The sequence below is a fragment of the Aquarana catesbeiana genome, linkage group LG01 (assembly GCF_042186555.1).
Source record: "Aquarana catesbeiana isolate 2022-GZ linkage group LG01, ASM4218655v1, whole genome shotgun sequence".
In the NCBI taxonomy this organism is placed as follows: domain Eukaryota; kingdom Metazoa; phylum Chordata; class Amphibia; order Anura; family Ranidae; genus Aquarana; species Aquarana catesbeiana.
In genome coordinates this window covers 503,672,989-503,698,579 of record NC_133324.1, presented here as the reverse complement: position 1 = coordinate 503,698,579, position 25,591 = coordinate 503,672,989, and the positions used below count along the sequence as shown (strand labels likewise).

The 25,591-nt window shown below is 46.3% G+C and overlaps 1 protein-coding gene across 1 annotated transcript in view; it reads right to left on the bottom strand.

Moving 5' to 3' along the window:
* The window catches only part of NR2F6 (nuclear receptor subfamily 2 group F member 6), a 67,453-nt gene that overhangs the window by 2,508 nt on the left and 39,354 nt on the right, over positions 1-25,591 (bottom strand). Inside the window, exons 3-4 of the mRNA XM_073593133.1 lie at positions 25,304-25,398; positions 39-566 (exon numbers count right to left, since the gene is read on the bottom strand). Coding sequence (XP_073449234.1) covers positions 39-566; positions 25,304-25,398 — 623 coding nt within the window. The remainder of the gene's footprint in view (positions 1-38; positions 567-25,303; positions 25,399-25,591) is intronic.

The following is a 25,591-nucleotide window of genomic DNA, read 5'->3' as shown; positions in this document are numbered from 1 at the left end:
AACATTTAAGACACTTTCAAATCTACAAAAACATATACCTGAAGTAAAAAGGGCAATTGCTTTCAGGCAGGCATACTCTGCTGAGTCCACTTGAAGTCTGTTAAGCTTCTCTACTTGGTCCTGGAAGACCCTTATCTGGTCCATAAAGGAGACCACCCTGTCTGCAGACATTGGAGAAGCATGGAAACCAGCAGCAGCCAACAGGGGGGCCATGTGTAGCGGGAGGGCTGACTGTGCTGCATTTAACACAAACAGTTCACTCCAGCTCAGCCGCAAGAGAGAGACCTGGTCTGCCATAGCAAGCTCTGGAAAATAAGGGATGCTCCTGGACCATTCCACAGTGCTAAAAAGAAGTCTTGCAGCCAATTCACAGATGTTGTCGATGCCCATAACACTGCCCTGCTGAGTATACTGTGATCCATAACGTGATGTTGGGTAAGGTTCAGCCCGAAGGAGCTGAGAAATTAGTTCAGAAACAGGCTGTCCATTAAAATATTCGCCACCCCCTGGAGCAGTAGTAGGGCTTGCACTTGAGTGAGCAGGAGGAATGCGCCCCCTCTGGACCGCTAAATGTAAAGAATAAAATAAATATTGGATTAAAAAAAAGGTGCACTAAAATAAATCATAGATGCACACAATATGTTAGACACAGTAATGCAGTCACCAATTTGAGTTACTGGTATAAGGAACTATATATATATTTTTTTAAAATGTAGATAAAGTCAATGAAATAAAATTAAACACTAAGGTGTGTATGTATAAACTATTTGCAACGCAGTTCGCTCACTGAGAGTGCATGTACATTGCTCTGTGTGATTGGGGCAAAAAAATATGTTTTTGGTCTCTTGGGCTAGACCAGGGGTAGGCAAACTTAAAGAGGTGAAGATCTACCTGAACAACATGGGAGAAGTCAAAGATCACTGGGCACAGTGTCGCCTCCTAACACCCGTTTTAAAACATCCAATTACCGTACTACGGCTTCACAATCATATGGTAATCATGGGTTTAAATCAGGTGGTGAGGAGGTCACATATCGCCTCCTCACCACCTGTCAAAAACACTCAGATCGCTTTTCACGGGAGCAGCAGTGCCTGCTGCAATTGTGAATGAGCCCTTGGGGCCCAGTGCGGCTGGGGTGGGGGTGATAAAAACATGTCCTAACTAAGGGGTTTTGCCACCCCCCAGACTACAAATGTAAATGAACCCTTACTGTTCTGAGCCCCCTAAAAGGCTTTCACACCGATGTGCTGCGGTCTACCTGCAACTTTCCTGCGCTTTGCCATAGACATCTATTATAACCTGCAGGTGTTGTGTGCTTTGAGAAAGTGCACCAAACCCGCAGGAAATAATAGAAGTCTATGACTAAGCATAGCAAACCTGCAGGAAAGCTGCAGGTACACTGCATTGCACCCATCATGTGGGTAAACCACAGCACATCAGTGTGAAAGCAGCCCTATACTATTTTGCCCAGTGTATTGTATCACACTGACCTGAAGATCTCTTCTTTCCTGCTGCTGGTACCACTCTGGAGACTGCTTGCTGGGATAAGAGGTGGAGTGCAGTTGGCATCACTCCACATGGGACAGGAGCCAGCACTACAGAGGAGCCATTGGCTTATGTGTCTCTTGCTCCCTACTACAGCTCCAACATTACATGTAGTCCCTCTGCAGTGCACGCTAATGTTCTGGAATGGTGGGTCAGCAAGACCAGACCATGATCTACCAGTCACCTGTCCGCCATCTACTGGTTGCTGACCCCTGGGCAAGACAAATGTTTCTCATTAATTGGAACTGGGAAATACAGCATCTGACCACTAGATGGCAATATGCAGCATAAGAACTTCCTATTTTAACACATCCCCAAATCTATCAAAACTGTTGGGAAAAAAAAAACAAAAAAAAAAAACAACACACCACACACACAAGCAGAACTTTAACCGAAAATTATACCTACACAATTTTCTCTTTCTTCCCCAGCCTCTACCAATGTTAAATGACACAGCTTTTTTTACTGTTTGTATTTCTCTCTGTGGTTATTAATCAATTAATTTGAATAGTACTGAAAATAATTTTGTATGGGGGTATTAAAAATTATCTACCACAATTGTCGAATAAGCCCATAGGTATAATGCCATTTATTTTAAATGGCACAATACAACAGCTTTGGCAGCCCATTCAGAATGCATACTGTGATGCATGTTAACATATATGGTAATACACTGCAACACAGCAAATCACTGTGAATGAAACATGAAAGCACATTGCTTGTATTTCTAACATTTAGTTTCACACATTTTTCAAAGCCTTCACTTACAGCCAAAACGAATATACTATTTTACAAGAGATCTCTCCTGAAGAGTTAGAGCTCAATATAACATGTGTTTTGCTCATTGGGCCAAAGCACCAGATGAGGAAAACTGGCCTTAACAGTAGTGTTTATTGTGCTACAGCAGCTGCAGAAGAGCCAATGGTAACACTAACTATGCATGCCTTTCAATTATAAATAAAAAAAAGTTATATAAATGAAACCTAGAGATTGGCTATAAGCAACAGGTGTTCTCTTACATTAACAGAAAAATAATGCCAGTATTATGTAAAGTGGTTTTCCTGTATTAAGGTAAAAATGTTTAGGTAGCAGAATTGCCCCCTCACTCCCCTTATACTTACCCTCTGTCCTCACCTGATCCAGCACTGTGCCCAGCTGTAGTCTTCTCTCCACCTTCACACAGGGACAGACCGGCAGCAGCGGGAGCCATTGACTCCTGTTGCCGTCAGTGAAACTCAGTGAGGAGGAAGCATGGGGGTGGGGCTGAGCCACACTGTGTGTAAATAGACACATGCAGTGCAGGTTGGGATCGAGCCCGCACAAGTGCCCCTATAGCAAAAGGCTTGCTATGGGGAGCACTCGCAGAACAAGAGGAGCCAGGAGTGCTGGCGAGGGACCCGAGAAGAGGGGGGTTTGGGGCTGCTTAGTGCAATGGAATAAGTGTATTTTGAAAAGAAAAACAAAAAAACAACGAAAAAAAAAAAATAAACACATAACTTTAAAGCACTTAAACTTTGTTAAAAAAAAAAAAAAGTAAGAGGGCTTAACCTATATTTACAGCTATCTTTTGTCAACATCTATGGATAGCTTCAGGGGGAAAGAATTTAAAAAATGTATTTACATATTTGTTCAAATCTACAAATTAAATGACATGTTTCCTCAGTCCCAGCTGCAGCCTTTACTACCTCTAATATACTACACACACACACACCAGTGACCTTCTACCCCCTTTTCTCTGGGCGAGCAGTGTTGATGTCTTCAATTCCCTCTTCTCAGATATAAACATGCTGAATGCAGGCTCATTGCTTAGTCTGTATAGAAAACGATATCCCCCATCCACAATACACTGCTTGTGGGCAGCCTCTGAACAAAGTATTGTTGTTCTCATTCTAAACGTATGCAAACTGTACTCAATTCTTAGATTCCATCTATGCACAGTTTAGTGACACTGACCTCTCCCCTTCTTTCTGTACACACAGAAGCTATGCTGATGTGCCCCCCCCCCCTCCTCTACAACATATAGGAGCTGACCCCTTCTTCCTTTTCTTCTGTGCAGACAAAAGCAGAGCTGATCTATGGACCTTACATGCACAGTTAACCATCTCATCCTTTTCTCTGCACGGACGCTACCAATCTGCCTCACTTCTGTGTCCACTACATACAAATCTTTCTTGTTCAGTAAGAATATAAAATGGATAAATCTCCCTAGATTAGATACATTTAGCCACCCTTTCTTTAAAATGGCCACATAAAAATGTTACAGCCAAGTAAAATGCTACTGTGGTTATACCGTACACGTACTGTATTAGGGCTATCTGGGTTTAAACCTTGTATAACAAATGGTATGCATAATGCTAACCTACATGCTGCTTGAATATATTGTAACTGCTGTAGTGCTGGGTTGCTACACAACATGCAAATATAGGACTCCTTTCTCAGCTCTAGGTACAGTGAAAAAAATGTCAAATACAGTTGGTCTTGATGTCAAAAGCACATGCTGTTTCCTTTTTTTCAGAAGGTACTGATCCCCTTTATGTTATTTACAGTTACTCAAGTATACCAAGATTGCACTTTCATCCCCATCAGTAAGTCTGTTCCCCATATTTTATGGTCATTAAGGTCAGTGGTTCTCCCCCACCCCCCCTAGCTCTGTACTTGGTTCGCTCCATGTTTGCTGAGCCCTGGCTGGAATGTGCTGAACTGAGGAAGTGGCTGCAGAAAGAGGGAGGTGAGGGGGAAAGAAAGAGCTTTTATTTACTTTCTGATGCCTGAATGGGCGCTTAGGATTCACTCAAGCAAGCAAAGGGCACAGAGCTTAAAGCTCATCAAAAGATGAGTGGAATGAAGGGAAAGAGAAAAGGAGAGAGACAATAAGAAAATGGAAGAGAGAGGGAAGATAAGAAGCCCTGAACAGAGCAAAGGTTCAGAGATTGAGGGAAAGACCAACAAGAAAAAGAGAATGAAAAAAAAAAAAAGGAAGATCTTCCCGTTACAAAAACAAAGTTGCAAAGGCACTTTCAAATATCAATGCATCACAACTGATATGAGACAAAAGAAAGATGCACAAGGTAGAGGTAGCAACAACACAGCTGTACTGCAATTTATTCAATATGGATTAAAGTGGCTGTAAACCCTTACAGATCACTTTTACCTACAGGTAAACCTAGATTAAGGCCTTGCACCTGGAGGTGCAAGAATAATCTCCTAAACCTACACGATTTAGGTGATATTTCCAAAAGACAGGCACCGATGTCTACAGCGCATGCGCCGTAGACAATGGTGAGCAGGTGCACTGAGTGCGCCGTCTCTAACGGCGATCATGCCGTTAGTGGCAGCACCAGCGCGCATGCGTGGGAGTGCCATCACCGCGGCTCCGGCCACTCACAGCGCCGGAGCCACGATAACCGTAAAGAAGATGGACGCTTTGTAGGAGAAGGGACAGCGGTGACATCGTAGGCTCCCTTGTCAGGTAAGTGACACATAATGGGCTACTATGTGATGCATAGTAGCCCATTATGCTTTACCTTTGCAGGGAAACAAAGAGGAAGTAAACTCATCAGGGTTTACTTCCTCTTTAAAAGCACATTCTACAGCTATATCCGTTTCCAAAATATCCCCAGCTGTCAACCAGATTATCATCACAGAATGTTTATATTTTCTATCATTATTTCTACAGGGGCTTTACACATATATTGTGGATTCACATCAGTCCTTGCCCTCAAGGAGCTTACAATCAAAGGTCCCCATTTCACATTCATACGTACACATACTAGGGCTGATTTAGACCCCCTTTCACTCTGAGGCGTTTTTCAGGCACTAAAGGGCTAAAAATAGCGCCTGAAAAACGCCTCCCCTGCCACCCCAATGTGAAAGCCCGAGTGCTCTCCCACTGGGGCGCTGCACTGGCAGGACGTTAAAAAAAAGTCCTGCAAACAGCATCTTTGGGGCAGTCAATACACGGCTCCTAAACCACCCCTGCCCATTGACATGAATGGGCCGAATAGCAGTGCTTTACCGCTAGTGCTGCATGCGGCTCAGTGTGAAAGGGCTCTTAGAGAGGAGACAATTAACCTACCAGCATATCTTTGGAGTGTGGGAGGAAACTGGAGTACTTGGAGGAAACCCACATAGGCACAGGGAGAACATGTGAACATGAAAATCCCAACCATGGCACTACCTGCCTGGAGTTTGCATGTTCTCCCTGTGTCTGAGTGGGTTTTCTCCAGGTACTCTGGTTTCTTCCCACACTCCAAAGACATGCTGGTAGGTTAAATTGGCTCCTGTCTAAATTGGCCCTAGTATGTATGTATGAATGTGAGTTGAGGGCAGGGACTGATGTGAATGTACAACGTATATGTAAAGCACTGCGTAAATTGACAACACTCTACAAGTACCTGTAATAAAATAATAAAGATAGGTAGTGCCGTGGCTGGGATTCCGGCTGATGACTCTAGTGCTGCCAAGCAGAAGTGCTAACCCACTTACCCCCTTTGTTTCTGTTATGAAAAAAAAAACTCCATTATTTGTTTTTCTAGTAAAAAAAAAAAAACTTAAGAAAATTATGTATTTCTAAAGTCATAGTCAACACCCGATTCAATCTGTTCCCTGCTATATGTTACTCAAGTCTAGCGATGTCTAACTCAGTTCTCTCTAATGTTCATTTTCAGAATAAAGTGCAAATTGAGGGTTAAAGGTTACGTTCACCTTTTGGAACATGTAGCACCCATATTAAGGGTGGAATATGTAACATGTTCTAGCCCCTGCCGCCAGTTTCCCCAATCCTCCTCGGTGTGACAGCGGGCAGGGGATCTTCTCCTTAGACCTGCCCCCATGGCCGCATCCTTCATTCAGTTTCCTGTGAATGAATGAACTACAACTACCGTCTTCCACTGCAGCTGACAGCTTGTAGTTTTGAATGAACTCCAAAGGCGCTGATTAGTGCTTTTGTAGTTCATTCACAAGCCCTGCAGCTTTTTAACAGACAGGCTACATGAAGGTATGGGAAGAAAGCAGCAGGGCTTGTCTGCAGAAGTCTAACGTTGCACCCCTAATCCTCTGATCACGGGTCCAATGTTTTCCAGGGACCTGCACATTTTTTTCCCCCTGCAAAAATGCATTTATTATTTTTTCTTGAAAAGGTGGAACTTATCCTTTAAAAGGGGGGGGGGATCCCTCTAACCTATGCCTAGTTTTTAACCTGACCCAAACAAAATTTAAGACTTGCTGAACCTAACCCATAAAATGTACCCATAACTTGAAGAGTTCCAACACTTAAACCTCAAATTTTTTTTTCCCCCTGAAAATCAACCTGTCTTAGCCCCCTATTCACGCCGGTGTGACTTGTCATGCGATTTGACAGGTAAACCGCGTTGCAACCTATTGACGTTCAAATCGATGCGACTAACTTTGCGGTGCTGCACCAATTTGAGAGAAAAAGGTTCCTGATCATTTTTTTGCAATTTCAGGTTCCACTTGAATAGGCATCAGTCGTACAGATGTCAGCCAAGATGCACCGACCTGCCGCTTTGAAATTGTGCGACTTCAAGTGAAATCGCATGATTTCAAAGCCGGATCAGTGTGAACGGGGACTTAATTTAAAAAAAACGCTAACTCTGAATTTAACCCAGATCTTTAACCCTGTAATCATTGTACCCAAGTCTAACTTAAACCTTAAAGAGGGACTACAGCCATTGTTACAAAAAAAAAAAAAAAAAAAAAATGATAATAAAAAAGTTAGCAGCTACAAATACTGTAGCTGCTGACCTTAGACACTCACCAGGGACCCAGTGCTGTCTTTACCCAGGCTGGTTTATCACCAGTCTTCGGGTCCCCAGCACTGCAATCAATGGTGGTGCATCCATAAGGGCGCACAGGCACCGCCCCCTCTCTCCAGACACCCCCTCTATCACCAATAGATAGATTCATGCATTGCATGAATCTATCCAATGCTGCCGCTGCCACCCCCTATTCAGGCACCCAGCCCCTTTTCGGGCGACTGAATTACAGCGGCGGGGGGGTGTTTTTGAAGCACCTGATTAGAGCCATAGGCTCTAATAGGCGTAAAAAAATGTAAACAGCGAGTGCCATACTTGGCGCTCGCAGTTCACACAGCTGTGTTGTGTGAACCGTCACTCCGCCAATCAGGTGCTCGGGTCTGTTACCTGTCACCTGATTGGCTGAAACGACAGGCGCTGTTATTGGACGCCTATAACGGCGTCCAATCATAGGAGAGGATGGGAGGAGAGGACGAGAGAAGAAGACATCGAGGACATCGCTCGCCGCCATCACCTTCTGCCCCGAGACAGGGTAAGTCCCGGGCAGACGGGGGGGCGCTTTTGATGGGGCACAGCGGCGGCTTACACCGCCCATTTGCCACACTGACAGAAATTAGGTATGTGCCCCTTGTGCCTGCCAGGACTGATAGAGTCCCACAGAGTCTCCACCATGTGTACACTTCCATTTAGAACAAAAACTCATGTGCAGCTGTTCCAGACAGGGACAAGGAACCAAACCCACAGTGACTCAGGAACCAATGTCAATTACTGTTGTGGAGGAGAAGAGGAGTGGCTTTGGCTCTGTGTACCGCTCGCTCTGCAAATGTCTGGTGGTAAGGGAATTCTAAATGGGAGCGTACACGAACTGGGAGACTCTGGCGGGACAACATAGGTCCCAGCAAACAAAGGGGGAACCCCCAAACCTGGAGGGGGGGGGGGGGGTTGGGTAAGGAAATAGTATAAGGAAGCTCAAATTGTAAAAACAAGACTATGATACGTTCTGTTATTGGCAGCTCTTTTAGCTTAAAAAAAAAAAGTTTATCATCACTTTAATCCAATTCCTAAATGATTACACTTAACTTTTTCAAAAGTCTCAATTCAAAAATGCACTGATCCTGGGTTTTCCTTATGCTACCTATTAGCAAACCAAGTAAGCTCTAATAAAGCCACTTTTTATAATAAATGCAACACTTAGAAACAGTTTTTATCTATTCTATAAATATAATCTGCAATTATAGAATATTTGCAAACGCACAAATGCAGGTAATGAATTTTCAATGGTACTCTTCCTGCTGAGCATTTATAGAAAAATAATTCTGTGTGTCAAGGGGCAGATTAGAAATTTTTAACATTGCTAAACGCATGTAAATGCAGCTAACCCAGTGACATCTAAAAACATAGGAAAAAAAAGTGATTCGGGAGGCATAAAAATGTTTTAACTTTTCTAAACTCTGAAGATATAAAAAAAAAAGTATAAACGGAAGAGTGCCAGTAGGAATGAAGAAAGTTGCAAGCAATATTCTACTTGGTCACAGGTTATCTTTAACCTCTCTACAGGCAACTATTCTCCTACACATGCAAAATAATCACATGTGATTCACAGCTCTGACCTTTATCTGAAAGGAGGTCATATGTCATGTGATAAAAATGCTGTTGCTGGTTGTCACCTGCCCTTTACTCACACTCCCTGCCCCTGGCTGTTTATCCATAGTCACAGCTTAACCCCTTCACTTAACCAGAAGAAAAAAAAAAAAGTCAAGTTTCAAGATAAAAGGCAATAGTCTTGAAATCAATGCAAGTTAAAGCAAAATCTTTATGCAAAAAAAAAAAAAAACGCTTTTGTAACAACTATGCTCCCTTCTACAAATAAATACTAAGACTGCAAAAAAAAAAAAAAAAAAAAATCACTCTAAAGAGTAGGACCCCTGTTCATGCATGTGCATCTTTTGGATAATAGGGAAGGGTTAAAATATGTCCCAAAGACAACTGGGAAATATCTCCCCAACTTTTGTTCTGGTGACAAATTAAAAATTTTGAATTTTCTTTCCACCACTGTCCTGGTGACAATGGTCACCAGGTCAAACAAAAAAGTGAATTTTCACATTGGGAACAGAGAGGTTCTAATTCTTTCTACCATAATCTAGAACTAAATCTCTCTGATCATGGTTTCTCCCTTGGGCATAGAGTACATGCCCAACTGCTTTGTGATCAGCAACCTCTGCATTCCTCTTGCCACGGTTTGTCTAAGGAAAGTGCTCATAGCCAAGACAACCAGCAGCTATGAACCAGATGCCTCTATAGCGGTTATCGGATCGCAATGGACCTCATAAATAGGGTTAAGTCTAGTACACACTAGTTGTTTTTTCTCGTTAAACCCAGCAGGGCTGAACAAAAAAGACTGACAGCTCAGACGGAGCCGCTGTATTAACCATGCAATGTTAGTATGGCCATTGGCTGAGAGCCCTGATCAGGAGCTGATCGGCAGACCTTTTTCTGTCATGCTCCATCAACAGAAGCTGGCTGAATGGCTGGCATCTGTCCAATTGGCTGCAGTACACATGGACCGAATGTCAGACAGTTTCTATTGAACTGGCCGATGCCACCCGACATTCAGCCCGTGGGTACTAGGCTTTAAAGTGGTTGTTACCTCAGTACAATAAAATCCCCCCATCCTCTGTAAAATTGTAACATAACAATAAATGTCCCTGTGTTATTAAAAAAAAAAAAAAAAAAAAAGCTTCAGATCTGTACCTGTATCAGAGCGTCACCCGGCGCTCATGTGACTCCACGGCTCTCTCCTCTGCCCGGCTGACATCAGCCGGGGAGGAGAGAGAGCCGGAGTCATGTGAGCGAAATTTGTCTGGTTCAACAGGAACTGGCTGAATTATCCATGTGTACCCAGCTTTAGAAAGCGCATGGGACAAAGTACTACATGTCCTTGACATGTAGGAGACAGAACTGTAAAATAATTCGATTTTTGTACTCACCGTAAAAGTAGTTAATCAACGGACGGACACAGTGCCCCCTTAATCTTGACCATTGGGTTATATCGCCTCTGCAGGAGTAGGACTAGGCAGAACAAAAAAAAAATACACCTGGCTACGCCCATGGCTGTCCTCAGTCAATATATAACCCCCTCCCTGCTCTAGGTATTCAGTTTAGTAGCCAGCAGTAATAGAAGTATCATAAACTCCATAGAGGGGTGGGTGCTGTGTCTGTCAAACTCAGAGAAATGGATTTTACGGTAAGTACAAAAATCCCATTTTCTCTTTCGTTCATCAACGCACACAGTGCCTCCTTAATCTTGACCATTGGGACGTCCAAAAGCAGTGCCAAAGAAAAATAAGGGGTGGGCAAATTAACCCAAGGCTAACCACAAGAGCCCTAACCACAGGAGCCTTAACTGAAAAAAAACACCCCTCAAGAGGGAACCCCCCCTTTTAAACAGCAGCCTGCAAAACCTTGTGGCCAAAAGAAGGATCCACAAATGCCAAAATATCTACTTCATAGAATTTAGTGAAGGTATGCACTGACAACCAAGTGGCCGCCTTGCAAACCTGTGATATTGACGCTTGATGACGGAAGGCCCAAGAAGCGGCCGAGTAGAATGCGCCGTGACAGGGAAAGGAGGAACCCAACCCTTAATAGAATAGGCCCGAGTCAGAGTCTGTCTGATCCATGGGGAGATGGTAGCAGAAGAAGCGGACAGCCCTTTCCTTGGTTCCTGTGTAACCAAAAAAAGGGAGTCTGACCTCTGGAAGGACTCAGTGGCTGCCAAACACACTCGAATCGCACGAACCGCATCCAAGGTATGCAAAGAAAATTCCTTGAGATGAGCTGGCTTGGGACACAAGGACGGCAACACAATATCCTCATTCAAATGGAAGTCAGAGACTACCTTGGGCAGAAATTATGGGCAGGGACAAAGAACCACTTTAACCCTATGGAGTACTAAATAGGAATTACGACAGGATAATGCCGGTAACTCCGAAACCCTGCAGGCCGAGGTAATAGCGAACAAGAATGCCACCTTCTGGGATAACTTAGATAAGGGAGGTTTCTGGAGAACCGATAGCACCAAGTTTAAATCCCATGGCGGCAAGAGAGACCGTACAGGCGGAGCCACAAGCCGGACTCCTTAAATGAAGGTAAGAACTAAAGACTGAGTGGCTAGGGTTCGCTGAACGAAGACTGCTAAGGCAGACACCTGGCCCTTGATGGTGCTCAAAGCCAACTTCTGCCCAACGCCCTGTTGAAGAAAAGCCAAGATCCGAGCCACAGAAAAGGATCGAGGATGAACGCCAATTGCCTCACACAAAGAAATGTATGCTTTCCACTTACGATGGTATATTGGATCGACTAGGAAGTCGACTTCACCATAGAAGGAATCACTGATCCGGACAGACCTCTAGCTCTCAGTACCTGGCTTTCAATGGCTAGGCTATTAAAACCAGTTACTGTAAAGCAGGATGGAAACTCAGCCCTCGGTACAACTGGTTCTCTTTTCCAAGGGACGTTTACGACCACCAGAAGACTTTCACCCTCGGTCCTTTCCAAGCACCGCAGAAAAGGAAGGTGTTGGCCCTGCAGTGGCACTGGGACGACTGCGGTGTCTACCAGAGGAACAAGATTGCCATGAGCCTCAGTTACTTCCTGTTGAACCAAACCTGCTGAAGGGACCGGCGTTTGAGAATAAAAACTACTAACCTGGTCAGCATTCACTCCAGAGTCAGACCCAGGTAACCCAATTTCCTGGACTGGGCTAGAGGTGACCTTGGGTAGTTCGGACGTCACCCCAACCTTTACAGGAATTATACCCACACAAGCAAACACAGGTCCCCCCCGAAGTGGACAAATTCTGTCCTTCTTTGGTACCCTCAAAATGGTCAATTCATGGACCCCCTTGATGCTCATGAAGGAGGTCCATGAATCTGGAAACCAGCAAAGGTGTCTCCCCGCCGCAGCAATCTGTGATGTTAGACCTTCATGCTGAAGGAGTCTTGTCAGTGAATCCAGAGAAACCTGCTCTAGGCTTACCGGACCAAGATTGCTTGGAACTTCCCAGGTAAGACTTGAGAGATCTTTTTCCTTTATCTGCAGTCCCGGGAGCCCGAAAGAATATCTTATGGGCTGAGCATGAAGGCCCCGTCTGCGACGAGGCTCCTTCCTTTTTCTAGATTGAGGCAGGAAGGTACTCTTCCCCCCTGTGACACCCTTAATGATGTCAACCAGGGTAGCCCCAAACAGGCGGTCGTCTTGAAAAGGGCAGATCAACTAGAGCTTTTTTAAAGGCTTGGTCGGACGATCAATTCTTAAGCCACAGCACACATCTAAAAACACATCTGAAACAGAAAGCTTGGACAGCATAGGAGCTGCATCACAAATATACTGCAGCCCATTGACCAACTGGTCCGCTAAGTCAACATAAGCAGCGGGAACCTGCTCACTACCCAGACCCTGGCGCAAAAGCTTGGCCCATTCATAGTAAAACATGCTGGGTGCCACAGCCTCTGCTTTCCTGTCAACCGGGTCCTTAAAGGACGGGAAATCCTCTACTGGATTCATGGTTGCTTTATTCAAGCTGGAAACAGGAGGGTCCACCACTGGTGGGGTAGTCCACTTTTCTAAAAGTGATTCTTCAAAGGGGTAGCGTACTGAGAAAAGTTTGGGGACCACAAAGGGCGACTTAGGTTTACCTATACGGAATGGGAACAACCAATCAAAATAAAGCAGATGAGGAAAAACCTTTGTGAGATGTGACTCTGAGGCTCCATAGGAAAGAAGACCCTGTAGTACAAAAGGAATCTTTGGCACCACCAAGGGACACTCCAATGGCCAGGGTACCTACCAGCAGAGAGGGAGATACACAAGGACCCCTAAAGACTTACCCTCCCAGCCGGAGGAGTGCCGTAATTCAGACCCAGCAAACACCCATGGTCGGCATCTATTTAATCTATCCCGTGCCGGAATGAGGAGGAAAGGAGGAAGAGGAAGGGGAAGGGGAGGAGCCCCGGCATCTACACAAGGCTGCAGCCGTCTCCAGCTTCTCCTTAGACTAAGAAAAAATGGCTGCCGTGATGTCATCGGCTACACAAAAATGGCTGTCAGCTGTAGACTAGCCAAACCAAGGGAAAATGGCCACCATGATGTCATCAGACCTCCAAACATGGCCGCCGGTCGTTTGACATGCTAAAGCATGCTGCCAGGATCCTCTCTGTACCTTCAACATCGCTGCACCCTCTGCAAGGGGACCCCCATCCAAAAGGTACTGTACTCCACCAGGCTGGGTGAACATTTAAGGGGACACTGCTGTGCACTCTGCACCGCTGCAATCTCAGCACTGGGACCCCCAAACTACACACTACCTCACACTGCACACACAGTAGGGCATGCACCTAGGGCTCTCCGCTGTACCCTCTGCACTGGAACCCCCCTCCATACCGCCAAGGTACACACCCCTAAGAAAGGGAATGGCGGGGGAGACCCCCAGGGGTCCCCCTGGCCCTGGGACTCCCACCAATCCGTGGGGGGAGGGGGAGTCCCAGCTTAACCAAGGGACTTTAGGATGGGAGGAGGGATCCTGCAGGCAGGTCCAACCATCCCTGGAGGGTACTCATGTCCACCCCAAACCGCACAAAAGAGGAGAGGGGGGACTGTACTTACCAATCCATGGTGCGGGTGACCCTCCAGACAGAACTCCTAGCCACCGAAGGGGGGGGGCTGTCGGCCAAGGGACCGTGCGACTCGGACCAGAACCCGTTCGTATACGACCCTGCAAAACATTTAACTCGCGGGCCAGCCTCTGTCTGTTGAGGCTATGTGGCAGCCGACCTAGCACGTAGCTGCGATCTGCACGCACCCGCTGGCTGGACTGGGGAGACCACTGGATCTAGATTATCCAGCCGGTTGGATCAAAATATCCCAGCAAGGAGCTACCCACACTGCTCCCACATATGGTCCATTTATTTAATGGATTCATGGGCAAAGATGGAATCCCACAAGACATGCAGACCTCACACCTCACGCTCATACCGAAACCTGATAAAGACCACACACTGTCTGGGAATTACAGACCCATAGCTTTATTAAATTCGACCTGAAAATTTTTACAAAATTATTATCCCTCTGAATGAATGAGATCCTCCCCTCCCTGATCCATAAGGACCAGGTGGGCTTTGTCCCAGGGCGCCAAGCTGGGGACAACACCAGAAGAGTCATCAACTTAATTGATATCATTAACCACTTCAGCCCCGGAAGAATTTACCCCCTTCCTGACCAGAGCACTTTTTGCGATTCGGCACTGCGTCGCTTTAACTGACAATTGCGCGGACATGCGACGTGGCTCCCAAACAAATAGAGCTTTCTTTTGGTGGTATTTGATCACCTCTGTGGTTTTTATTTTTTGCGCTATAAACAAAAAAATAGCGACAATTTTGAAAAAAAAACGCATTATTTTTTACTTTATGCTATAATAAATATCCCCCAAAAATATATAAAACTTTTTTTTCCTCAGTTTAGGCCGATACGTATTCTTCGACATATTTTTTGGAAAAAAAAAAAAATCGCAATAAGCGTTTATTGATTGGTTTGTGCAAAAGTTATAGTGTCTGCAAAATAGGGGATAGTTTTATGGCATTTTTATTAATAATTTTTTTTTTTTTTTTACTAGTAATGGCGGCGATCAGCGTTTTTTATCGTGACTGCGACATTATTGCAGAGACACATCAGACAATTTTGACACATTTTTTGGACCATTGGCATTAATACAGCGATCAATGCTATAAAATTGCATTGATTACTGTAAAAATGTCACTGGCAGTGAAGAGGTTAACCACTAGGGGGCGGGGTGGGGTTAAGTGTGTCCTGGGCAGTGATTGTAACTGTGGGGGGGATGGGCTAGCAGTGACATGACACTGATCGCTGCTCCCGATGACAGGGAGCAGACGATCAGTGTCCTCTCACTAGGCAGAATGTGGAGATGCTGTTTACATCGGCATCTCCCCGTTCTTTAGCTACGTGACACGATCGCGGGTATCCCAGCGGCGATCGAGTCCGCGGGTCCGGCGGTCACGGAGCTCGCGGCAGGCCGCGTGCACGGTGGGAAATTCAAAGTAACGTACAGGTACGTTACTTTGCCCAGCCGTGCCATTCTGCCAACGTATATGTGCTGACAGCGGTCAGCAAGTGGTTAATAGACAAAAAGACGAGGTGCTGTTGCTCAGTTTAGATGCTGAGAAAGCCTTTGATAGGCTTAGCTGGCCTTTTATGTTTTCCACCCTCGAATATCTGGGCTTCCGGGGGGCGTTCCTTAGGGCGATTGGGCACCTATACACAACTCCATCTGCCTCCATCAAAACACCCTTTGTGGCATCTACTTCCTTTTCCATCTCAAATGGAACTAGGCAAGGATGTCCGCTCTCCCCGTTGCTTTTCGCCCTGTGTATCGAACCCCTGGCGGCCCAGATCCGACGGGACCCCAACATCAGTGGCGTAATGGTTAGAGGTCACGAATTTAAAATCTCATTGTTTGCGGATGACGTTCTTCTGACCCTAATACGCCCGCATATCACCCTCCCCAGCCTTCATAAACTCCTTGAGGAATACGGGTCCAGCTAACCCAGCTAAATCAGAACCCCCCCCCTCTACAAACTTTTCATACATGTGGAATTCCCACGCCATCAAATATCTAAGGGTATACCTCTTTCCTCAATACAAATCTCTATACGATGCAAACTTCAGACCCTTGTTTGCGTCTATACGATCCCTATTGACCAAATGGAGACATTACCCAATGTCTTGGTTTGGACGCATTCCCTTGGTCAAGATGAACATATTACCTAAACTCTTGTACCACGTTATGACCCTCCCGGTGCCCATCCCATCTGCCTAGCTTAGGAAACTCCAGCATGACCTCCTAAATTTTACGTGGAATTATAAACAGCACCGAATAGCCCGCTCCATAATGTATGCCTCCTGAAAGGATGGGGGTTTGGCCTTCCCGCACCTCCAGCGTTACTATTATGTGGCCCAACTGAGGGCTATAGCTTCCTGGGTTACCATTCCGGCCTATAAATCGCTGGACCCAAATAGACAAAATATGGCTAGCCCCCCATCCACCCAAACAATTTACTGTGGAATACGAATGCCGATGTCCCCTCCACCGCCCTACTACATACCATGAACCTCCTACGCACTGTTTGGAGACAACTAAATCGCAACACACTCCTACAATCTGAGGCCTCCTTGGTAATAGCTTTCCTTTACAACCCTAAACTACCCGACAGCTTAACCTCCCAGATGATTTCCCCCTGGTTGAGAAGGAATCTCTTTCAATATGGACATCTGGTGAACCCAGTTTCTAGGATTTTGTTGCCCTTTGAGGAACTCAGAACTAAAACACGAACTCCCCACATCGCCTTTTTTGGTTAACCCCAAATCAGGCACTACACACTCACCATCACCCCAATCCCCCAATTCTCTAAGCCATCCCCATTGGAATGCTTAATGTTATCAAGCCCTACATAGAAAGGGCTGACTTCGGACATATATACAGTGGGGCAAAAAAGTATTTAGTCAGCCACCAATTGTGCAAGTTCTCCCACTTAAAAAGATGAGAGAGGACTGTAATTGTCATCATAGGTATACCTCAACTATGAGGAGTAAAAATGTGGAAACAAATCCAGACAATCACATTGTTTGATCTTTGAAAGAATTTATTTGCAAATTATGGTGGAAAATAAGTATTTGGTCAATATCAAAAGTTCATCTCAATACTTTGTTATATATCCTTTGTTGACAATGACCGAGGTCAAACGTTTTCTGTAAGTCTTCACAAGGTTGTCACACACTGTTGCTGGTATGTTGGCCCATTCCTCCATGCAGATCTCCTCTAGAGCAGTGATGTTTTGGGGCTGTCGCTGGGCAACACGGACTTTCAACTCCCTCCAAAGGTTTTCTATGGGGTTGAGATCAGGAGACTGGCTAGGCCACTTCAGGACCTTGAAATGCTTCTTACGAAGCCACTCCTTCATTGCCCGGGCGGTGTGTTTGGGATCACTGTCATGCTGAAAGACAGAGCCATGTTTCATCTTCAATGCCCTTGCTGATGGGAGGAGGTTTGCACTCAAAATCTCACGATACATGGCCCCATTCATTATTTCATGTACACGGATCAGTCACCCTATTCCCTTTGCAGAGAAAGAGCCCCAAAGCACGATGTTGCCACCCCCATGCTTCACAGTAGGTATGGTGTTCTTTGGTTGCAACTCAGCATTCTCTCTCCTCCAAACACGACGAGTTGTGTTTCTACCAAACAGTTCTACTTTGGTTTCATCTGACCATATGACATTCTCCCAATCCTCTTCTGGATCATCAAAATGCTCTCTAGCAAACCTCAGATGGGTACTGGCTTAAGCAGCGGGACACGTCTGGCACTGCAGGATCTGAGTCCCTGGCGACGTAGTGTGTTACTGATGGTAGCCTTTGTTACGTTGGTACCAGCTCTCTGCAGGTCATTCACTAGGTACCCCCGTGTGGTTCTGGGATTTTCGCTCACCATTCTTGTGATCATTTTGACCCCACAGGGTGAGATCTTGAGTGGAGCCCCAGATCGAGGGAGATTGCTCCCACAGTTGATTTCTTCACACCAAGCTGCTTGCCTATTGCAGATTCAGTCTTCCCAGCCTGGTGCAGGTCTACAATTTTGTTTCTGGTGTCCTTCAACAGCTCTTTGGTCTTCACCATAGTGGAGTTTGGAGTGTGACTGTTTGAGGTTATGGACAGGTGTCTTTTATACTGATAACAAGTTCAAACAGGTGCCATTAATACAGGTAATGAGTGGAGGACAGAGGAGCCTCTTAAAGAAGATACAGGTCTGTAAGAGCCAGAAATCTTGCTTGTTTGTAGGTGACCAAATACTTATTTTCCACCATAATTTGCAAATAAATTCTTTCAAAAATCAGACAATGTGATTGTCTGGATTTGTTTCCACATTTTGTCTCTCATAGTTGAGGTATACCTATGATGACAATTACAGGCCTCTCTCATCTTTTGGGTGGGAGTACTTGCACAATTGGTGGCTGACTAAATATTTTTTTTGCCTCACTGTAAGCTTTTAAACTCCTATGATGTGGGGTCTCGGGGGAAACAGCTATATGCGTAGATGTGAGGAACAACTTGGAGAGGAGCTAACCCTTGAACAATGGGCCATCATATGGTCTTGGGCGGCCAAGAGTTCTATGTGTACTCTTTACAAAGAGAACACATACAAGGTACTCTTCCACTGGTACCCAACTCCGTCACACCTGCATGCTATATATCCATCGGCCTCGGATCGCTGCTGGAGGTGTCTCCAGGACCGGGGCACGCTACTTCATATTTACTGGAGCTGCCCATCCCTCCAGCCCTATTGACATTTGGTCCAGGGACTGCTCCATTGGCTGTTCGAGGTAAATATCACTCTCCTGCTTAAGTTTTTTTTTTACTGGCGCCCCCCCCCCAAACTTTACACTAGCCAAAAAGTTGGCCACACGAATTTTAACAGCAGCCAGATGTCTAGTAGCCCTCTACTGGAAACAACAAGACCCTCCGTCTCTACCCGATCTTTATTCCAGAATTGAGTATGTGGAGGTCATGGAGTGCATGACGGCTAGGCTAGCGGACCGGGTGGACCAACATACAGCAACATGGGAACCATGGCATCAAAGAATAGACCCCCCCATGATCTCATGAGAAACCCCCCCCCCCCCATTCTGTACAATACGATTGCTCGAAGCCCAGGAGACGCGCACCCTTCAGATTGGGACTTTTATACTTTTTCTTTCCTCACCCCTCTCCTCTCACCCCCCCCCCCTTTTCTTCTCGCTCCTTCTTTCTATTATTCTTCTCTTCCTCCTCTTCTTTTTCTTCTCTGGAACAGCGGGCCACGCAAAAATAAATCACGGACCCTACTGATAGTCTGTTTGTTAGAGAAGCCTGCACTGTAATTACTTCAGTGCTACCTCTCCCTGTTACATAGTGCTGTTCCTTGTTGACCTATGTCTGTGGATTGTGTGTTAATTTTGTCATACGTAGACCTGCATGCCCACTCCAGAGCAGTTTGTGACTACTATTTCCCTTTTATTACTTTATTCTCCTTTGTTTATGTTTTAAACCACTGTATTGCATATGCTGAAACCTAATAAAAATTGTCAATTATAAAAGAAAATTGACAGTTACTTACCGATAACTGTTTTTCTAGGATATCTTCCAGGACGGCATAACCTGAGAGATGACTGGTCCACCTGACAGGAAACACAATCAACATACAAGGTTAAAAGGCCCCTCCCTTCCCCCCTGCACCTCAGTTCTCCCAAAGTAATAGGTTATCCGGGTGACAGAGAGAAACTCTTCCCGTAGTACTTATATTAAAACATGGGTGGGAAGTAGGCCTGCCGTCCTGGAAGATATCCTAGAAAAACAGTTATCGGTAAGTAACTGTCAATTTTCTCCAGTCATCTTCCAGGACGGCATAACCTGAGAGGATGGACAAGGAGTTCAAGGCCTACCTCAGGGCGGGACCACCGCTTGTAGCACCTTCCTTCCAAATGTCAGATCCTGGGGCGACAGCAGTTCCACTCTATAGTGTTTCAAAAAGGTATCCTGCTTCGCCCAAGTGGCTGTGCGACAGACCTGTTCTATCGAGGCCCCAGCTCTCTCTGCCCAAGAGGCCGCCAAGGATCTTGTTGAATGGGCCTTAAGGTTTCCTGGTACTGGGGAACCGGTCTGCTCATAGGCCAATGTTATTGTCTGCCTAATCCATCTAGCCACAGTAGATTTAGACGCCTGCCCTCCCTTTCTAGGGCCGCTAAATAAAACTAAAAGATTCGACTTTCTGTAGTCCTTTACTCTATCTAGATATGTCAATAAACATTTCCTGACATCTAATAAATTAAATTTCCTCTCCTTCTCATTTTTAGGATTATCACAGAAGGAGGGTAAAGTGATCTCCTGAGATCTATTAAACTTAGATGCGACCTTGGGAAGATATAGTGGGTCCTGTCTAAGAACCACTCTATCCTCCAGAATCAACAGAAAAGGCTCCTTAACTGACAGGGCCTGTAGGTCGCTCACCCTTCTGGCCGTGGTTATGGCCAACAGAAACGCTAACTTAAGAGTCAAAAACTTAACTGAAATCTCTTGCGCTGGTTCGAAGGGCGCTTTCGTCAGTGCCTCCAAAACCAGAGATAAATTCCATGGAGGAAATACATTCATTCTGACAGGGGTTACCCTCTCCCTTGCCAGAAGAAATCTCTTAATCAGAGGTTCTAGTGCGAGCCTCTGATCCAAAAATACAGATAACGCTGCTATCTGTATTCTCAAGGTGTTCGGGGAAATCCCCTGATCCACCCCTGCTTGCAAAAATTCCAGTACCACTGGTACTGAAGGGTAAGACACCTCCTTATCACGGCACCACTGTGAGAAGCAATTCCACACCTTGGAGTAGATCCTCCTGGTGACCAGCTTCCTGCTGCCCAAGAGGGTCTCAATTACCCTATCAGAGCACCCCTTACCCCTAAGGATCTCCTCCTCAAGAACCATGCCGTCAGTTTGAGGAATCCCGGGTCGGGGTGGAGGACTGGCCCCTGTAGGAGAAGATCTCGTCTGATTGGAAGACGGAGCGGAGGAGAAATTGACCACTTTTTCAGAGTGGCAAACCAGGTCCTTTTTGGCCACCATGGGGCTATAAGGATCAGTCCGCAATCTGAGCGGGCCAATTTTTGTAAGACCCGTGGTATTAAGACTAGTGGGGGAAAGCGTATGCTAGATGGAAGTCCCAGTCCTGAGACAGAGCGTCCACTCCCTGGGATCCCCCTTCTCTGTTGAGAGAGAAAAAACGATCCACTTTTTTGTTCCCTCTGTGGGCAAAAAGATCTATATCCGGAGTCCCGAACATCTGACTTATCTGGAGAAAGACCTCCTGATTTAACTCCCATTCCCCTTGAAGGATGGGTTGCCGGCTTAAGAAGTCTGCTACCACATTGGCGGTTCCTCTTATGTGAACCGCCGATATGGACTGAAGATTCTCTTCGGCCCAGTTTAGGATGTTCAGGGCTAGACTCAGTAGTTTCCTGGATCTGGTGCCCCCCTGACGATTCAGGTAAGAGACCGTTGTCACATTGTCTGACAGGACTTGGATCTCCAAGCCCTGAATCCTGTCTCCAAAGGATACCAACGCCTGGCCCACCGCCAAGAGTTCTCTGTGGTTGGAGGATGCCCCTGCCTGAGAAGGCGTCCAGGCCCCCTGTGCCTGGATGTCCCCCAGGTGAGCGCCCCAACCCCAAGCGCTTGCATCGGTAGTGATTCTTGTGGGATTCCACTGGTCCCAGGGTAAGCCCACCCTGAGCTTGTCCTGATCCAGCCACCAATCTAGGGAGGTCCTTACTCTTGTTGGAATAGACACCCTTGCATCCAATGACTCTCTCCTTTTGTCCCAGGAGGACAAAAGGAAGAACTGCAGCTCCCTGGAGTGGAGCTGAGCCCAAGGAACCGCTGGAATACACGAGGTCATTAGACCTAGGACCCTCATGATATGCCTGCGAGAGCACTCCCTGGTTTCTTTTAAAGAGGATACTGCTGTAACCACCTTTAATCGTTTTTCCTCTGGAAGAAACAGTTTCTGAACCTCTGTATCCACCAGATATCCCAGGAACACTTTTATTTGGGACGGTGCCAGAGAAGATTTCTCTCGGTTTACTATCCAGCCCAAGGACTCCAGAGTGAAAATCACTCTGCCTACGTCTATCTCCACCTGCTCTAGGGATTGCCCGTATACCAAAAGGTCGTCTAGGTAGGGTATAAGGGACACCCCCTGTAGGTGTAGGTAAGCTACAACCTCTGCCAGGACCTTTGTGAAGATCCTTGGGCTTGCAGCTAATCCAAAGGGAAGAGCTCGGAATTGCCAATGCTGAATCCCTTCGCTCGTAAGGACTGCGAATCTCAGCAGGGACTGGTGTTCCCTGGTGATCGGGATATGAAGGTAAGCATCCCTTAGATCTATCGTGGCTAAGAACGCACATCTTAATAGGTGCCTGCGCACCGTGTATATACTCTCCATCCGGAAGCTCTTTTGTCGCAAAAACCTGTTCAACTTCCTGAGATTTAATATCAGGCGAAATTTCCCTGACGGTTTTTGAACGACAAATACATGGGAATAAAACCCTTGGTAAAGCTCTTCCGGTGGAACGGGGATGATCACCTCCTGGAACACCAATCCCTGCAAGCTGTCCAACAGCCCTGCAGCTTTTGAAGTTTCCTTGGGGAGACGGGTCAGAAAAAAGTTTTGAGGGGGAGGGGACAGAAACTCCAAACGATATCCCTCTGTTACAATCTGCAAGATATAGGGGCTTTCGGAGATTCTCTTCCACTGAGGGACAAAGTGGGACAATCTCCCCCCTACCCTGATGCTGGCGTCACTTAGACTGCTTGGTGGCGTCTTTAGGTCCAGAAAAGAGCAGACTACCTTTTTGTGCGCTCTTTCCCTTTCCCCACCTCCTATTCGCATCCTTTTTTCCTTTGAATTGACCCTGGTTAACGGAGGGACGAAAAAACTTCCTGCCCCTTGCTCCTTTAGCTTTGACCGGGAACTTTTTTCCCTTTTCTGCTGACCTTGACAGCACCTGATCCAGGCCAGGTCCAAAGAGTTGTGAACCTTCAAAGGGCAAACCACATAGCCTTGATCTAGACATATGGTCCCCTTCCCATGATTTGACCCAGACTGCCCTTCTTGCGGAGTTAAGGAGGGCCGCAGATTTGGCTGTGTTCCTGACAGACTCCACAGCCGCATCTGCCAAATATGCCACAGCCTTACCTATTATTTCTAAGGAGTCTGTGATTTCTTTGGAATCACTGCCTTTAGAAACATGGTTAGAAAGTCTGCCTAACCATGCGTCCACGTTTCTTGCCACGCATGCTGATGCCAAAGCAGGAGCCATGGCAGCCGCATTGGAATCCCATGCTCTGCGCAAAAGCGCCTCCGCCCTTCTGTCCATTTGGTCTTTTAGGTTCCCCGAATCCTCAAAAGACAAGTCAGATTTTTTAGAAACCTGCGACAGGGCTGCGTCCAACTTAGGGGTTTTAAAGAATTTCTGCTCTTCTTCCTCCCCAAAAGGAAACCTTCTCTTCCAAGTTTTGAGTCTAAGAACCTTTCTTTCCGGGTCTTTCCACTCTCTCAAAATCACCTCCTTTAGAGCCTGATGAACTGGGAACACCCTGGACTGAGGCTTTCCCAAACCCCTGTACATCTTGTCCCGGGCCGACGCCTGAACCAGAGGTTCTGGGATATCCTCAGAGGCATAGATCGCCCTAAGTAACTGCCCCATGTCTTCCACAGGAAAGAGGTGGCTACTAGCTCTAGGACTGTCACTATCCTGGCTGTCAGCGTCTGTGTCTACACCTTCCTCTAATGAGTCCTCCTCTGGGTCCTCAAACTCCTCAACTCCTGAAGTGACAGAGGAAGGGGGTCCTTGCAAGGTTTTCTGACCCCTGTCTGAAAAACCTCCCTGAGAGGAAGTGCCTTCTCTAGAGGACAGGATTTCTCTATCCTCCGCTTTAGGTGCTATAGCAGTCTTAATAGACTGGAGGGTAGAAAGCATCTCCGACTGTACCGCAAGGAAGTCCCTCATAACCTGTGAGGTTTCCTTACTAGACAGTTTTTGTATGCACCTATAGCAAAAAGGTTTCCCATGGTCCTGTGGGAGCTTATCATTACAATTCCCACATCTTTTTGACCTGGGAGGGGGGGGATTTTTGCCCTTCATCTTGTGAGCCCCTTGAGCAGAGCTGCCAGGATCTAGGGAGACAAAAAAGACAAAGTCCAAACTTTAACCAGTTTACTAAGACTTTCTGTGTCTCTCTCTCTCTCTCACTCCCCCCCTATGGTGTAGGTAAGACCCCTCTTACTTCACCACAGAAAAACGGAAGAGGACTCACCACCACTGGCCTCTTCCTGGGCTAAGGTTGCAGCTGTTACCTCCTCTCCATCCATATCTGCTGCTTTGTGAGGTTTTCCGACCTCAAGAGAGGAGTATCGTGAGGCCTCCTGCTTTTCCTTGGAGCGCTGAGTGTCTTCTCCTATACACCGATGATCGGCGCCATTTTGTTGGAGAGCCACTGTCTGAGGGAGGATTTTGGCCTCTAGTGTCTGAATCCACCATTTTGGCATAGACCGGAAGTCGGAAGTTACAGCGCCCGGAACCGGAAATGCCGCCATCTTACTCCACCCTGGGAAGCCTGCTCCAAACACAGGAGCTTCAGCATTCCCTATGAAGTCCAGGACCTCCACCAGCCCTACAAGGCACCGACCTGGCTGGCGTCCTCTACCCCCTCTGTGGCCTAGACACCAGCCTGAGCTCCAGTTCCTTCATCACCTCCGTACCTGACTGGGTGGAAGGAAAAAGCATGAGGTATGTGCTCACAGGAGTTCCGGGCTACCCCTCTGTACCCGGGAGACTCCTTGCCGGGGAAGACTCTCTCCCCCGGCCATTGGGGGGACCCCCTGAGAAGGACAGGGCCATGGCTGGACCCGCCACCCTCCCCGGCTTTGGCGTCCAGCCCTCAGGGGGGGACCATCCGCTCCTAGCTTCAGGTCTGAGAAAAAACAACAAACGTTTCGCTGCCGGGAAACACAATCAAGAACTGAGGTGCAGGGGGAAGGGAGGGGCCTTTTAACCTTGTATGTTGATTGTGTTTCCTGTCAGGTGGACCAGTCATCTCTCAGGTTATGCCGTCCTGGAAGATGACTGGAGAAAAATTGTTGGCAAAACCTTCATACTAAAGCCTTTAAATGTCCTAAAGAACCCAATGTTTCCTTTCTATCTACACTAGAAAATGGCAGCTGAATTATTTCTGATTGCTATGGGTACGGAATTTAATTTTTTTTTAATAATGAAGACCCAATATAGATAAAACTTCCCAATTTTCTTGTCTCATGGACATGTGTACTGTACCTTCTTTCCTCATGCCCACACGGAAGCACTTCTTCAGTCGGCAGTACTGACATTGGTTTCGGTGATGCTGGTCAATCTGACAGTCCCGATTTGACCTGTGTGTGGAGACAAATGCAAGACTGAAAATAGGGAACCTATTCAATCACTAAGAGCTAAAGATATCAACAAAACAAACTTGCATATATAGGGTGCAGATCCTTCACAGCTGCCAGGTAATAAATAAATTACTTTGTTGCTTATTAAAATTTCATAACAGTCACTTGCACATAAATGTCCCAATTTTACACT